Genomic DNA, 17,091 nt, shown 5'->3' on the forward strand with positions numbered 1-17,091 from the left:
ATGAATATACCAGTATGTCCACACATGTGGATATGCATGGCAGTGCAGTGCTTTTTTGGGATGATACTCAATAAAGCCCTAGAAGCTACATGAATCTCCATATCTATATGACAGAACTTTGGACTACGAAGATAAAGAACTTCAGAGTACTTGTCTGCTATTATCTTATTTCTTTCATGAACAAGGAAATAAATCAAAATTTACACACTTAGAGAAGTGAAAAAAACAAGAACAGCATATCAAAGATGGATACCTCATTCATGCTGTCCCATAAGTCATCACTCTGGGCAGAGCCATAGCTGTGATTATGCAAATATACCTCAATACCAGCTTGGAAAACATCCTTAGTGAGATAGTGCTTGAGCATCAAAAGAAGTGAAGCTCCCTTTAGGGAAAAAAAAGAAAAATAATTTGTAAATTAAATTTATAGAACTTGTTGAAGCATATGCATATTATAGCTCTTTCACGATACAAGAATAACTCAGAAGATGGCAGATTTTATCCAAATATATCTCATTTGAATAATTACCCTATATGCAGCTACAAAACAGGCTAATAGAGCTTGATTTTTTTTCTAATTAACATAATCTCAAAAAGAACTTCTTATTGATAAGCCTCTGCCTACTTATTCATGACTCCATTCATGTTTTCAATAGCTAAAACATCACTTTCCAAACATTTCCAAATATTTTTAAAGTTACCTTGATATAAGAAAGTGCATCAAACATTTCTTCAATTTGCTCTGAAGATTGAACAGCAGAAGAGACTGGGTGGGAAGAGTTCAAGGAATCCTTCATCATAGCCTTAAAAATTAAGTTAAGGAAATCTTCATCCTAGAAAAGAAACATTTATAAATGTCTGAGAAGCTAGAACATATATGGTAAGCAGAATGGTAAAAGTTGTCACTGCTTTGTTCTTCCATTGTCCTAATATGCCATTGCTCACCTTCCTGCCAATGGAGGCAGCAAAAGCATCGTCAACGTAGCATTTGTAAAATCTGCTCTTTCCCTACCACATTTTAGCAGTGGAATCTCAGTCTTGAGCTTGAATCATCATCCAGATTGTTACGCTTCTGTCTCAGGCAAATGCATAATTGGCACTAGAGAAAATAAATGTACCTACTAAGTACATATGTGACAAATTTCAGATTTGGCTCACTAATGTCTTCAGTTCATTTACAGGAAGCAGGGAATACAAAAGCATGACTTCTTGAGTATGTTTTAATATTAAAGCATTAAGTCTAGTGAAATTACTCACTACAGTGACACTTGTGTGAATATAAACACCACCTTATCAAATTCTCTTTCTTCTTTTCTTCTAGAATGAAGTTATTTGAATTTAATACATTGTTACCAGAACGAGACAACCCCAAACACTGCAAAGAAGCTGATTGTACTGGTATTTGTCCACCTCATTTCATGGAGACTCAAGCAAACAATTCTCTATACAGTTTCCTCTATACAGTAGAGAATTACAAAAAATAAAAGGTAAGACCTGTGTACAAAACAATAAGGATACCTTTAAAGTTTAAAGTTTTAAAGCTATTATTGAATGCAGATGTTCCAAGTGATTTTTTTTAATTTTCACAAAAACACATTTTGGCACCAGCAAGTGGTGAAATGAGATGTTGGTGAAGGCAACTTTGAGAATGAAGTATACGAGTGCCAGATGTGCCCTTGTTAAACCATTAGAATAGTTTTGTGTCCTCCCCTCACCACATATGCACCTAACAAGCAGAATGGCTACACAAACATGCTTTCAGTGGTCATCAAACAAAACAATCAAGCTAGGCCAAATGGAAAACATGCAGTTTCAAGAAAGAATTCTCCTGAATCAAGTTAGTAATCCAAGTTTCTTAATGCAATAAGAATAAGTGAATTAGGAACTCAAAACTAACACTCAGGCAGAATGCTGAGAAGAACAACAGACAGGAAACAGTCAGTACACATCAGGATTTTAATACCGTGACTAATGCAAATCACATAAACTCTCCTGGAAGCTGGTTCCAGAGCCTAGCTATCTCCTCTCCTAGGAGATGCCTTTACTCAAGACGCAGAATTATTCTCTCCATTGCCCCCTCCATTTAGTTCCACTAATTTTTGTTTCTCTGCCTGCATTTAGTGACAAGGATGCTTTAGAGCAGTAGCTGGTATCTCTTAGAGAAGAAAGATCAAGTTTGATTCCTTCATGTTTTCCAGAGTCTGAAAAGCTAGGTCACTTAGTACCAGAGTGAGTTGTTAAATGATCACTAGGTTATTATATAAAAAAGATTCTATCCTTCAGCCATACGTGTAAACAGATTGCCTGTGCTTTGTACAATTAGTGTAACTCAATGCTATCACAATCCACTGGATGGGACCATATGCCACTTTTACATCTGCTCCTCTGATTTGTGAATCTCAGACTGATTCAGGCACAAGCAAGTACCACAATGAGGGAAATAAAGGAGTTACTCCAAGCATATTTAGTAACTTAAAGCTCTGGTGCTTCCTAAGTGTACTAGGAAAAGTAGAGACAAACAAACATGCTCAACAACATGCCTGGACTTCCTGTATGAAGATTTTAAGTTATAATTTGATATACAGATGCCTACACCTTTTAAGACCTGGTATTTTGCACAGAATTTTTTAATCAAAACAAAACACAAAGGCTGCATACACACTACTACCAAAAAAAACCCAAAACAAAACCAAACTCCACAAAAACAACGTACCCTCCCCAAAAACCCTCCCAAACCCACTTCCAATATAATGAAAGTGCCAAAGCAGAGGAGATAAAAGTATAATCTCAATGGTGGCCAAAGTGAATTTCAATATAATTTTATAACTATCAGTCCTTTATGGCCAGCATTAAAAAACATCTTAGCAAAGGTACCATAAGTCTAGTTACAGAAAGAACTTACTGAATGTAGTTCTGGAAAAATCTCCTCCATGGCAAAGTACTCCATGAAAGTGGCAAACCCCTCATTCAGCCAAAGATCGTTCCACCATTCCATAGTTACTAGATTGCCAAACCACTATGAAAGACAAAAAATGTAATTATTTTTCAGACACAAAATCAAGCAAATACAGTAACACTTCATCCATCCTCAGCTTTATCTTGTGGCAAAGTCAAGTTCAGTCAAAGCCACCGTAATGTATTTGCATTAACAACTCTCTAAGAGTTGGGTTTTGCCTGTTGTGCTGGAGAAAATACACCTGCAGATATTCTGAACAGATAAAATACACAACCCAGTCACAATAAGAGCAGGAGTGAATTTAAGGACAGAATTTCATTTAAAAAAAAAAAAACACACCACATTCAAAGAATGACCTCCTCAATCAAGTACCTGATGGGCAAGCTCATGTGCTATCACTGCAGTTATTAACTTTTTATCCCTTGCTGAAGAAGTATTACTGTCAAACAAGAGCGTTGTTTCTCGGAAGGTGATCAAGCCCCAGTTTTCCATTGCACCAGACTGAAAATCAGGAATTGCTACCAGATCTGGAAAAGATTTGAAAGAAGCTTTGAAAACTGCTAGTTAAAGCAATTCTGTATTTCAAGGCTATCTATTCTATCCATAATCACTAAAAACCTCATTATTTAAATCCTGTTGTCTTGGCATCTGCTCACATCTCAAGCTCAGAAGACCCATAGCTTTACAGATGTGTTTCTCTAGCAGTACTCTTACAAAAACAACTTAAAGCACTAGAGACACTGCATATAGATCTTGCATGCACACAAGTAATGAGGAAATGTGGCTGCCTCTCCTAAAAGTAATGTCTTAGAAGACTGCATTTCAGAACCTTTCCAGTCAAACTAACACATGCACAGAAGTCAGGCTGCAGATTTTGCACCAGTGAATATGGTTCGCAGACTGAGAATTCTGTATCTCCCTACCAAGGCACATCATGTTAAATTTAGACTGAATTATTTCTTTCATATTATATACAGGTATAAGCAATCTGGTGTCAAAGGCTCACAAAAATTTTCCAGCTTGGGAATCACTTAATACTCATACTCAGTCAAACATTTTATGAATTTTAAAAATAATTTGGAGGGAACATTACTTCACAGATGCTTTATGCTACTGTTTATTTTAAGCACACCTTTTCAGAACAAAAGTTCCCCTGCATTTCTCAGAATTGATTAGGGCTTCTTCTTCTTCTGTTTAAAAAAAGTTCAAAAGAACTTACCTAATTTTTCAAGAGGGTAGTTTATTAAAAAGTACTTTTCATAAAATTCCAGAAGTTGCACTGCTGTGTTTAAGGCATACCCAACTTGGTTTAGATGCTGTGGTATGGCATAGACAGATACCTAGTCCAACCAGAGAAGAGAAAAAATTTTGAAAGATACAAAAGCTTTAGAAGTAAAAGAGGACCTGGCAGAACTTCCTGAAACAGGTAGGACACGGTTTTGGGAGTATGCACATAGGTTACAAACACTAGTTATGAAGCTGTGAATAAAGAGTTAATTTTTTTGCTAGACCTTATTCCCTAGTCAAAATACAGACAGAGTATCCAACTGACCAATGTGTATGCAAGAACAATTAAAGGCTGACAGCTTTAAGGAAGGTGTTCAAGAAGGGTCCATATGAACAGAAGTTGATCCATTTCCTTTTTTATTCATGACTTATTAAGTGACCCTCCCTTTATACCTCAATTAATCTACAAATATAGACTATCAGTACAATATCATCTGCAAGAAATTATCTCAAGAAATAATAATTGGCACAAAGTTCACCCATTCCTCTATGTAAGGTAGGGTCACATTGGACATGATGTAAGAAGCATTTATAAAAATTGAGAGGTTACAGTCTCCCTCTATTCATGTTAAAGTTGCTATACCAAGAAAATAACTTTGATTAGGTTATAGGTTGATCCAGGTTTAGGATGCCCTTTCACACACAAACACAAAATAGGTTGAGACTAATTTTCCTGTTCTATTAAAAAAAAAAAATAGTCCCTCTCACAATGCTACAAATCTGTAAACAAATGACCTTGCCAATAGATGGATGCGTGACCTTTTAATTCTTGAGTTTGAACCAACGACATACAAGTAAGGATCTAATGTAGTGCTCCTGGAAGTACAAAATTGTTATTAGCTGCAAGTTTTAAGCTCAAAAACAAGACATAAAACCCACCCAGGATCTTCTGGAGTTGAGAAAAATCTCAATTGCATTATGAACACATAACAACTTTCCTTCAACTCTAAGCTATCTTATAAGATTCATGACAATAAACTTATTCTGTGTGAACTGGTTAGCTCAAATTTTTTGAATCTCCCAGCGAAAAATGACTGGAAGCATTTTGAGAATACATTTTGTGGAAAATGTCACTGTATACTTCCTTCTTACAGTCTTCCTTGGCCTACTTGACACTGCTAGCAACAGAACAACCCACTAGCCAGACTCCAGACTTACTTCGTATGACCACTCTTATGCTTTCTCCCTTCAAGCTGGCAAATACTTTTATACATTGCTAGACCCTTCGTGTTTGGTGCCTTGGAACAGGCTGCCCAGGGAAGTGATTGAAGTAGTTGAAGAACATCCCTGGACGTGTTCAAAAGATGCGTAGATGAGGTTTTTAGGGACAAGGTTTAGTGACAGTTAGCCTGTTGCCCGAAAATAAGACAGGGTCTTATATTAATTTTTGCCCCAAACTTATTACTTTTTTACATGTATAGCTGCCTGGACACTATTTAAATTGACCTTTAAAATGAACTGTAAGTAGGGCTTATTTTTGGAGTAGGGCTTATATTTCGAGCATCTTCAAAAATCCTGAAAAATCATGCTACGGCTTATTTTCAGGGTAGGTCTTATTTTTGGGGAAACAGGGGAACGGTTGGACTCTATGATCTTGAGGGTCTTTCCAAACAAAATGATTCTATGATTCTAAAAGTCTACTGGACTTCCCTTCTGTCCAAGTCAGAATCCAAGCCTATTCACCAGTATCTTTAGTTGTGCATACTGGATTAAACAGAGAGCTTCTCCTTCTACAATGCTACTAGCACTATTCCCTCTGGCTCTTTCTAGATAGACAGTGGCACTTCAGATGTTTCACCACAAAGGGGCAGTTCCTGCTAGAGAGTCATGAAAATCATTGCCCAGCGAAAAACTCCTGCACCTCCTAAAATAGGATTAAGGAGCATCTCCTAATATTACCATGGGTTTTTGTATAGTTACTTTAATTGCACACATTGTAGTAACTGCTCACTGACTCTGCAGGCCATACCCCCATGAAGTACGAATATCAAAGAGGACCTACTGTTTGATTTTTGGAACCTTTGGAAAAACAAAAACCTCACAAAGAAATCTTTGTGTTCAAGTGACTAAATGCAGACTTAAAGTTAGTCTAGATTTGCTTTATTGTAGGGCTTGGGGTTTTAGGTAGCTTATTTATTTTTGCAGGTATAGAACACATTTACAGCACTGCTTGAAATAGTATGTAGGCTTCCCTGGTTTACATGACACTACTCCCTCACAGATGAAGCATTAAAACTAAAAGTTTAAAGCTTCCAGCTCTGAAAGCTCTCACAAATTTTCGATTTTGTAAATTTCCACTGTATAACAACACCTGATGCTGAGTCCCTTGCTCTAAAGTCTTCTCAATCTGGTATAAGATATCAAGTCAGTCCAACCTATGGCATATGGCTTTTGTCCCCTACCTATGATGAGTATAATAAAACCACGAAAATAAATAAATTTTTAAAAGACAGGGTTTGCTTGTTGGTTTTGGGATTTTCTTCTTTTGTTTTGGCTGGCTGGTTGGCTTGGGAGGGGTAAGGAACAAATTAAAGTGAAACAAACATACCAGACTTCCATTAGTTTCCATACTGATGTTTTTCAAGTCTGCAACAACAAAGGCTACTAGGTAAGTGCTCATCTTCAAACTCACAAAAAACTCATCTTGAACAATTCCATTTGTCACAGGAGTAGTGGCCTTCTGCAGGTGAAAGGAAAACATGGTTATTAATGCAGACAAAAGAATACTAAGACACGCAAGGAATCAATGTTAAATCAAAGAACTGCCTCATGTTAGAACAGTTTATAAGTAAACTTTCAGAACACCTTTGTATTTTAGTTGCACTTCAGTGGGATACATGATACTCCAACCTGCTCATGGTGTCACAAAACTTAAAAAGACATGGCACATTTAAGCCTATATATCAAAAAATTATTTCTCCAGCAATGTTACCACACAACTGCATTGTTGGGGAAACCATCAATCTAATTTACTTCACACTTAAACCCCCAGTATAATCCAACATCGACATAAAGATTAGTATTAACTCAAGAGAACTTTAGGCTACATCAGAGACGCAGTTCAGCATAGGCTACTAAAAACACTGGTATTGCATGAGACATTTGTCTCTTGCCAGAAGCCTCTTCAAAACTAAGTAACCAGACACAGCCATTATTTTAAAACAACAGATCAAAAAACCACTCTCACACACCCTTACAAATCAAAAGAGATCACATTTTAAAAAGTGAAGAGGCTGCAGTTACTAGCTTGGTTTTCAAAAACATAGTAGCTACACCAGCACCTGAGCTTTTGACAGTCTTCTGGGATGCAAACTGCACAGTTTATATGCATGTCCCACCAACACAAAGGTTGTAATTTTTTTCATTACTAGTTAGATCAATGTCAGTATTAATGATGTTTCTGTTGGGTGATAAATGGTGGTAATGTTTTGATGAGAGAGGGCCTAGTTCAGACACAGACTAGGTAATAAGTCAGTCTTGCTGGTCTGTCTGAATGAATGAAGCTTCTATAAAGTTTTCTCCAAAGGCTTAATGGCATAAAGCATCACCATAAAATTCAAATATGCTCTTGAAAGATTTTGCCTCAAAAGATCTAGCTTAAGGAATTTCAGATCTCTTATTCATTTGCTGGAGTTGACTCTGTATTCACACGCGGCTTCCTCTTGTCTAGGCTCAAAAACACATCTTTCAAGATCACGCATATCTTTCACAGAGACTATTGCTAGTTACATGAACCTTTGATAAAGACATTTCAGTATTCTGCACATGTGCACTACCAGCAAACAGAAAACTCAAAAGGGAATCTTAAGGGCTCTTGAGACAGATGTACCCAAGAACAAAACTCCTGCAAAACAATGATTCTTTTAAATTCAACAAGAACCCCTCCCATAGCCATTCAACTATCCCTACAACAATATCCTACACTGGGCAGTACATTAAACAGTTGTCTTTTCTATGAAGTTACTTAGTTCAAGTTTTCGAGGAAGAGGCAGTTGTTTTATTGTAAAGTCATATGGTTTATAGCTTATCCACTCAAGTCAATCCCCTGCAACAAAAACACAATGCAAAACACTTAAACAGATTACCTAGACAGCAGCTCTACTAAAATTCCTCTACGAAAGCAGGTTACCTTCGGCATATTTGACAGAGCAGAAAGTGTCTCATCTCTTTTGATCTTGATTAAAAAAGTAGCTTTAAATTCTGGTTCATCAAAGCACGGAAAAGCAGACCTTGCTGCCAGAGGTTCAAACTGAGTTGCTGCAAACCACCTAATGGGAAGAGTAGAGAGAGCAAATTAAGAATTATGCAAAGGATAAATGTCAGTTTATTTATATCAGAACAGTCATTTCCCCCCCAAACTTTGTAACAGACTGTTACAGGAGAAGCTTTCTGAATGGTAGATGACAGGGTTGTTACATTTAGAATAAATGTTTCATTAAAATTTTTTTTAAACTCAAAAAAACATATTTGGCTGTTTTTCACTATCTTTACAAAGAAGAATGCAACTGGAATAACACAATTAAAGAACAATCACCAAAGTATCAGCCAGACAGCTTCCAGTAAAAGGGAAGAAAAAGCAGATTGAAAAATTAAGTCAGTGGGCATGCCAACTAAATAGAAGTTTTAAAACCTCAGCAGCAGATGAGACTACAAGTAGGTGTTTTTATCTAGTTGTCATGCCCTCTCCTGCAGATTCTCCCATAGTTCATCCAAATGTATGCCTGCTCCCTTTACTGGCTGGTAGATGGATTCTGTCTAAGTTCATACACTGTCTTGTCTCTAATCCAACAAGTCACATCACAAGAGAACTTCCCAGAAGCCTATACTCCTTCTCCAGTATTTGGATACTAACCAGCTGCAGAAATTATGGCTTTTCCTAGAGAATATCTCTGACTTGCTCCTGCTAGCCAACACTGGGAGCTTAACAAGGAGTTTGTGAAAGTAAGTCTTCTACTAGAGCTGAACAGTGGAGAGAACTGTGGTTTGGTTGGTTTGGTTTGGTTGGTTTAAAAAAAACCAAACAAACCACAAAACAAACAAATTAACAAAAAACCCAACCCAACCCAAACCACCTACTGCTAAGCTACTCAAAAGTTTTGGGGGCTTATCTTTTCTTGTGCACCATGATAAAAACATTTTTGGACCTACAACTTTTCTGAGGAGGCACACTGCTGACAATTCACAAGATTGATCTCCATGCCTGCTTTCAACTTCGTACTCTTCTCTTCCCCCTCACTGATAATCTTGATGTTGGTGCAGTAAGTTTCTTTTTCTTTTTTTATCTTCGCTCAAAGGTTTTACAGAAGAAAACTAAAAAATAAAGAACCATTCTGCATAGAGGTATAAATAAGGCCCAACTATTTAAATTTGCACCTAGCAACAGGGACTTATTTTGCTATTTGATAATTTTAGTGTTTTTGTCAGAATACAAAAAATCTTCAAAAGAAAATTAAACTAGAAAAAAAGATATTTTCTTGCAAAAGCAGCTTGACAGCTTGAGTCTTATACAGAAAATGCAATAACAACAGAGGTTGGCAAGGTAGCCTGCATTTGTAAAACCACGGGCATTAAGCATACAGAGACAATGCCTGTGGAAATAGAAGAGGCAGGCAAGGCAACAGAAATTATGATATCAGTTATCTGAAAAGGATTTACTGAAAAACATACAACTTAAAGCATGTGCTATATCCTGTTCCTGAACAAAAACAGGTAGCACTGGACTGAAGGGGGACAAAAACTCAAGAACTTACTGAGAGATCATATTTTTCCCCTGTGAACACTTACGCATTCTCTTTCTACTACCGTTAAACAAGGACAAAACAAAGCTTCAGCTACATTAGAACAGGAAAAAACACATAGATTTAAAAAGAGGCTAATCATTCACGAGATTTTTGCTTTCTACACCTACTGTGTTCTTACTCCAACTTCATGGTAATGCATGTCATTATTATTTGTGATAAGCTACTTAGCTCTATTTCATTTCCTCTTGTGGTTATGTTCTTCTGATGCAATCTACATCCTTTGTGATTCTTTATTATCCAAAACATTCCACAACAGAGAAACAACTTGTGGCATTTTTGTTATAATGACAGAATTCTGAAGCCTAACAGCAGTTTGCCAAGTGACAACAGATTCTCTCTAATGATCATGCATACACTATGTTTTAGTATACCCTGAGGAACAGCCCTTTCATTGATAAGAGGCTTATCAACAGCACTTTACCTGAGGGATCTGAACAATCATCCATGTTTGCACCTCAGTAAAAATACTCACCTTCATTGGAGATGTAGGCCAACTGAAACAGATCAGCAATCCTTTAACCCAGATTTATTTCTTAAAATTCTTGATCTCCTAAAGAAAGCCCCTAAGACTACCTCAGATGAGGACCAACAGGAACACATGGGAGTAAAAAGCAGAGTGTTACTGCCTTATCTCAGTTGCTGACCAGTTCAAGAACCCACTTAAATGTTCCACGGTTCATCCAAATGCACCAGGTTTTGCATATATTTGAAAACGACTGTTGCAGCTAACTTACCTTCTTGCACACTTCAGCACTACCTCATAGACCCAATAGGAGTAGGAGTTCTAAAGGCAAACTGTAACAAACCTCAGAAAATGCTAAGAGAGGTCTCCTGACTCCGAAATTCTCCTGACTCTGGGATTTTGTTCAGAGAACAGAAAAGAAATACATCTTTGTTATGTTATGCAGCTTGCTAACCGTCTATGAAATAATCTTTACACTAAGTATCTTGTTCTGTTTAGTTTTTAAATATGAACAATCATTGAGGGACTTAAATAATTCAAACATCAGCAGTGTATAGTTTCCATATCTCACTGGAAACAGAAAAATTATGACTAAGTTTGCCACACTTCTGTTTTCTTCTTCAGGTAGTCTCACTGAAAAAGTCTGCAACAGCTCAGTGAACCATCTTGTTTTAAGTAACTGAAAAGAAATACAATCTCAGTGTGATTCACTTCCCAGAGAATAATTTCAAGTATATATTGTCAATTTGAAAAAGATTGTGTTGGTGATGCTAATTTTAAATTCTGCCTTCCCCTTTCAGGAAACAAAATCTACTTATTAATATTTTGGGAATTTCCAGGGAAACTCTCTCTCTCTTGCAAAGATTTGTAATACTATATACATTGATTTGTCTTGCTTTTTCCTTTACAACCCCTTTTTTTTTTTTAAGCTTTAGAGTTTAGCATTTCTTAGCACAAGTTGGTGTCTTATGTCTTTATTTAGCAGTTGTTTTTTTGGACTCTTCAAAACTACTATTCTGTCAGCTGGTCCTGGACTGACTCATACTCCTCATTCAGTCTTTTGTTTATTGCACTGCCCTCTGTTCCTATAAAAATTGCATGGACAATTATGTGACAACAAAGAAAGGAACACTCTTATGTGCATGACCAGTGTAAGGCCCATTTGAAGTGGGTGGTAGTGGGTGGCAATTTAATTAATCTTCTTGGTAAAAAGTTCTGATTTACCCTTTTTTAAAAATGAGTGTGATGTTTCCCTCTTCTCCAGTCACTGGGGACTTCACCTGACTGCCATGACTTTTCAAATACTATTGAGTGTGGCTTGGCAACTACATCTGCCAGTTCACTTAGGACTGTTGGATGAGTCTCATCAGGTCCTATGGATTTGTATATGTCCAAGTTCTTCAGATGGTCTCAAATCTGATCTTCTCCTATTATGGTGGGACATTGTTCCCCCAGTCCCTGCCTTGAAAGTCAGGAACTTGAGAGATGTGGGAAGAATTTCTGAAGAGAGAAACTAAAAATTAAACAAAAAGCCACACTATAGCTACCTACAACCAGTATACTGCACTCCATTTAACTGACAAAGAGACTGCCCTGACTTAATGAACTCATCCATGAAATACATTTTTCAGATAGATTAATCAGGAAAGCAAAGATTGATTTTGCTCAACAGGAATCAGTTGTACGAAACATCCAATTAAAAAAGCAACCCTTGTTAATTTCTATTATCAAAGCACAATCTAGAAGTGATCAAAAGAGAAGCTACAATTGTGGGCATACCTTTGCTTAGAATTCTCATCCTTGTAAGAAATTTTGTAAAAGCCATAATAGCTATCTGAAAAATTAGATGAATATTCTATGTTGATGGTATAATTCTGTCCTACAAGGAGAGCCTCAGGAGCCATGACTGCAATCTGGTCATGCAATGGATACTCCAGGAATTCAACTGGCTTTGCTCGATGCCCTCCTGCTGAAGTAATGGTTGCCTTGGTGATATTAAGTCCTGAGCTGTGAAGTACAATCTTCCAAGTTTCCTTGGTGATGTTAACCACTATCTTTACAGAGCCTGCAAATTTCAGAGTAGTAAGGTTTGGCTGCAAGGTAAGATCGTAATGCAGTGGTACAACATCAGGAGGAAGTCTAATTTTTGCCCATGGAAACAGTTTTCCATTGGTTGCCAAAGGGTATATTAGTTCCATCGTATGATTTTTTTTATGGCAACCTTCTTTGGTAAAGGTACATTTGGGAAGAAGATAAATCGACATTATTAATGAAACTGCAATCACAAGAACAACTGTGCAAACCACCATGGTCCTCGTAGAGGGTGCAGAGCACGATCCATTTGTATTTTGTCTATAGACAGACATGTTATTCCGGAGACCTGAGCTTCTGTTCATGAAGGACATCCCCAGCAATTTTGCTGATGACTCATAATCCTCTTCATCATCCTCCATTTCGTGCTCTCCAAGGCCACGCACCAAGAGCCGGGAGCTCCTTGGTTCATATTCCACTTCATCAGGCTCCAGGGGATGCAAACAAGACTCTTTTGCCAAGTCAACCACATCAGGCTCCTCTTCAAACATACTGTTTTCAATCATATTCCTGGGTAACTGAATTAGATCTGAAAAAGAAAAGATCATATGTTACATCATAAACAAGAGGCATGATTATAATACCTCAAAGATAGTTTACTGAACTACAGAATGGGTAACACTTTTACAGTACCTATGATCAAGAGCTCTTGGATTTTTTTCTCTCGGGTTTGTTTCCAGAAAACATTCCTGTGCTTTTCTGCCTACTATAATTTTTTGTTCAGTATATTTGAAAGAATGCTTCTGTTGTACATACTTAATCATGTCTTGCATCATAACTGGAGATCAGCTGTATCACTTCATAGAATGCCCACTTCATTGATGTCAGTATCTTGGCTACATTTCTTCTACCCCAGAAAACTATATTTGTATCCAACTAAATTAGTTAAGACAGAATATTCTTTATCTTGCAGGGTAAGGCACAGGAAGCCAATACAGTTCTAGAGGTGTTTCTGAATATGCTAGCTACAGAGTTGTTCAATACAGGAGAAAATCTGCCAAGGTGCTGGCACCTACAAAAATAAAACATCCACTTGACATTATTAAACTTCATTTTTCACACACACCCCCCAAAAAGATAAAAAGTATTTCTCACACAAAAATGGCAGTATAAAAATTACAGTTCCAATTGAGATCTTCCCTTAAGATCTAGCTCATACAACCCTAGAAACAATCCATGCAGGTAAGAACTAAAATCAGTGCCAATCAGATCATTTGTCTCCATAAAATTTGCCCTTAATAGATAATAGAACACTGAACACAAACGAAGAATTGAAATCCATATCAAATGTTAAAAGGATCATGTGCTCTCATATTCTACATGCAGTTGTATTTTAATCAAAGTTCTGGTCATGTCTATAACTGTTTATGTAAAAGGTTATCTTTCAGATGACCTGTTTGGTGGAAAGTGGAAAAAATTAAAAACACTGTTAGAAAGAAGCATATATAGGGAATGGGACATGCACACTCAAAAGTAGCCAAATTAGGATCAAGGAGCTTTTTTTCATACTGTATTTAATCCAAAGCACTATAAACAACATAGAAAGGATGTCAACTGGCTTTTGTTAGGACACCACAGAGTTGTCTAGAGAACAAAACAACTCAAATGGAAAAGCCATCTATATGGAGATTTCCCTCCCCAAAAGGCCAAGAGATCCCATTACAACTTTCTAGGATCTTGAAATTACAGTTAATTTTAATTAGTTCCCTGTTACGGCTTTTATCTAAAGGACTAGACAAAACTTTTGTCCAACTATAAAGCTTCAGACATGAAACTAATGTCTTTCACACATGAAAGTCTACTGCTAATTGAACAATAATCACATCATGCCTCTATCCTCCACATTCTATGTTTTCAGAATGAGAAAGATAATTTTTTATTTGGATCTAAACATACTGAAAAGTAGGTTGACTTTATTAATTTCTGACAAGAATGTACATTTGGCCAGTCTATATACAGTCTACAACATCAGTGTTCCTATCATACATTACTGATTTTATCTGTATTGCTAAGCTCCTATCTAATAATTGAGGATAATACACATAAATAAATTACACTAATAATTTCAGGAATGTAACTACACATAGCTGCTTGATGGGGCTTAAAACATTGAAACAGACTAATGGAAGATAATGGCAGGGTAAAGATTTACGGTTTGGTAGTAGCTTTATTTTTCCCCCCTTTTTTTTTAAGTCGGGTTTCTATATGGCTGAAGTGCTGAAAGGTGAAAACAAAACATCTTAAAGAAAATATGTCAAGAATCTTTACAAACCAGATATACCAAACTCCTCAACACTTACTCTAAAATGTATCAAGGCCACAAACTCAGAAAACTATAGTGTCAGTAGGCGTAACACTGAAAAAGTTGGAGCGAGAATTCTTATTCTAGCCCACGTCCTACCATGATTTTCTCTTTGTGTGATATCTGTGTATTAAACCTCTAATAATACTTGTCTGTCACTTATTTCATAGTTAGACATACAGACTATTCAGATATCTTCAAAACAAATAACAGCTTCATAAATCAGCACCCTGCATCTCCAACAAAAAATCTGCTGTGTTACTTTAAAAAATATCGACCTTGAACATTTCTCTGCAAAGGTCTTAAAATAAGAAAAAAAAGAAAAGAAAAAATCCTACCCCACAGAAGCCAGTTAAGAGGAAGATGCACTGGTCAATCTGAACAAGGAATATGGACACAGATGAAAGCAGGGAGCTTGCTGGAATTTGGATCTACCTACTCAACCTTTGTGCCATTGTACACAGGCTGCTCTGACAAGAATAGGGTCATAGGTTCACAGGATACCTGAGGTTGGAAGGGACTTCAGGAGGTCATCTACTCTAACTTCCAGGCAAAAGCAGCTTCTAAATGTTTCTGTCCTTATGGCATTTCCCAGTACAGTGCTCGTGTTCCAGCCTTCAGGCTATGACTGGAGTTCAGAGCACTATGATCCCTACATTGTAGCATGTGAACTCATACATCAGATCAGAGGCCTCACAGAGCAAAGAAAGAGGGTAAAAAACTAAGTTACAAGTGAAAACACGTAGACTAACTAGTGGAGGAAAAAAGTGGAAAGACAAAGCATTGTGCAATGGAAGCTCTTCTGCAATTCTTCTACCCAAGAAGAGTTTATGAAGAATTCATTAATCTATTTCTAGCAGATTCTTGTTCATTACTCCCTCAACTGGTTGCTTTTCAAATCTGCTGGCTAGCTTCAACCAAATTTGAAAACAGACTCAAGACCAAATTTCTTGAAGTCCCAGTGCAACCCCGCCCCAAAACAACAAGCTGCTGGCGGAACACACCCAAATCAGTATCCGCTATGTAGAAAAGGCAGGTATTGAGACTCACATCGTAAGCACTCCAAAAGGTAGCAGCCAGTCAGTACACAGCTCCAACCACAGCCATGGCATGTGCTGCTGAATGGCCAGCAAAAGAGGTAGAAGACAGGGGAGGCACTGCAGAGGGAAGGAGGAGAAAGATAAATAGCATAAAACTGGCAGAAAGTAGGCTTCATCAGCTTTGCAGCTGACAGAACAGATTGCTTTTTAAAGAGCTAATAAGTGTCTTCTAAAGTCAACTGTCTTAATATTTTCAAAGTACCATGCAGGAACTAATAACTCTTTTAGTCAAAAATAATCATACAACATTCTCAAACTGAAACTAAGACATAAGAGAGAAAACAGAAGTTAGTTTCAAGGCAATTCACAGTTTTAATAGCTAAGATACATTAATCTTGAGGAAAACAACAGTTAAAACTAATTTCTAGATAAGTATTTGCAAAAATGAGAAGCAATCAAAGATTTGGTTGTTCTGTAATGCTGAAAAATCTGTAAGATCAGAACTTTACTGAAGATCAAGGGCATAACCAGAGTACTATTATCCACTGGAAAGCACACGGACACAGTATCAAAAGGTTACAGGAGTTATTTATGCTGACATATGCATTCACAGAAGCACTGAAGTAAGGCTACGTTTTAGAGAGGAATCATGGCAAACGTTTAAAGCTTTTACACTCAGACACACTCTGGACTGCTTGCTTCCTGCTGGTTTACGTGAATTTATAATACAATACTGTGAGTCATCAATCATGTGAATTGAACTCTTATGACCTTCCAGCTTTAACTCAGGAGCTGCTACAATATAAGCTAAAAAAAAAAAAAAAAAAATCACACTAAGGACAAAAAAGGTATTATTAAACCAAAACAAGCCATAGGGAATAAGCACCAGCCTGAGGAACACAATCGCAACCATCACATTTCATTGTCATCTTTCACACCAAGTATGGCCAAGAGGCAAACACTGCCATTCTGAAACATACTAAAAGAACATTAATTCATATATTCAAGCAAATTACTTCAGATTCCAAATATGATGCAGAAAAAATTAATATAATTGCAAGGCTAGGGAAATTTAATCTGCAAAGAAGCTGCATGGTTCCAGTGAACTACCACTGCCATGTCAGAGGTTGTAGGTGCAGTAAAGGCATTTG

At 37.0% G+C, this 17,091-nt stretch overlaps 1 protein-coding gene across 2 annotated transcripts in view; it reads right to left on the reverse strand.

Moving 5' to 3' along the window:
* LNPEP (leucyl and cystinyl aminopeptidase) overlaps positions 1 to 17,091 on the reverse strand; it is a 53,562-nt gene that overhangs the window by 16,899 nt on the left and 19,572 nt on the right. Inside the window, exons 2-10 of one of the 2 annotated variants that reach the window (XM_065655833.1) lie at positions 15,951 to 16,057; positions 12,287 to 13,127; positions 8,373 to 8,511; positions 6,792 to 6,923; positions 4,176 to 4,296; positions 3,329 to 3,483; positions 2,903 to 3,016; positions 702 to 833; positions 254 to 385 (exon numbers count right to left, since the gene is read on the reverse strand). In XM_065655833.1, coding sequence (XP_065511905.1) covers positions 254 to 385; positions 702 to 833; positions 2,903 to 3,016; positions 3,329 to 3,483; positions 4,176 to 4,296; positions 6,792 to 6,923; positions 8,373 to 8,511; positions 12,287 to 13,104 — 1,743 coding nt within the window. In that variant the 5' untranslated portion in view covers positions 13,105 to 13,127; positions 15,951 to 16,057. The remainder of the gene's footprint in view (positions 1 to 253; positions 386 to 701; positions 834 to 2,902; positions 3,017 to 3,328; positions 3,484 to 4,175; positions 4,297 to 6,791; positions 6,924 to 8,372; positions 8,512 to 12,286; positions 13,128 to 15,950; positions 16,058 to 17,091) is intronic. The other variant, XM_065655832.1, reaches the window with a different exon arrangement.

This window comes from Caloenas nicobarica, chromosome Z (assembly GCF_036013445.1).
Source record: "Caloenas nicobarica isolate bCalNic1 chromosome Z, bCalNic1.hap1, whole genome shotgun sequence".
Lineage (NCBI taxonomy): Eukaryota > Metazoa > Chordata > Aves > Columbiformes > Columbidae > Caloenas > Caloenas nicobarica.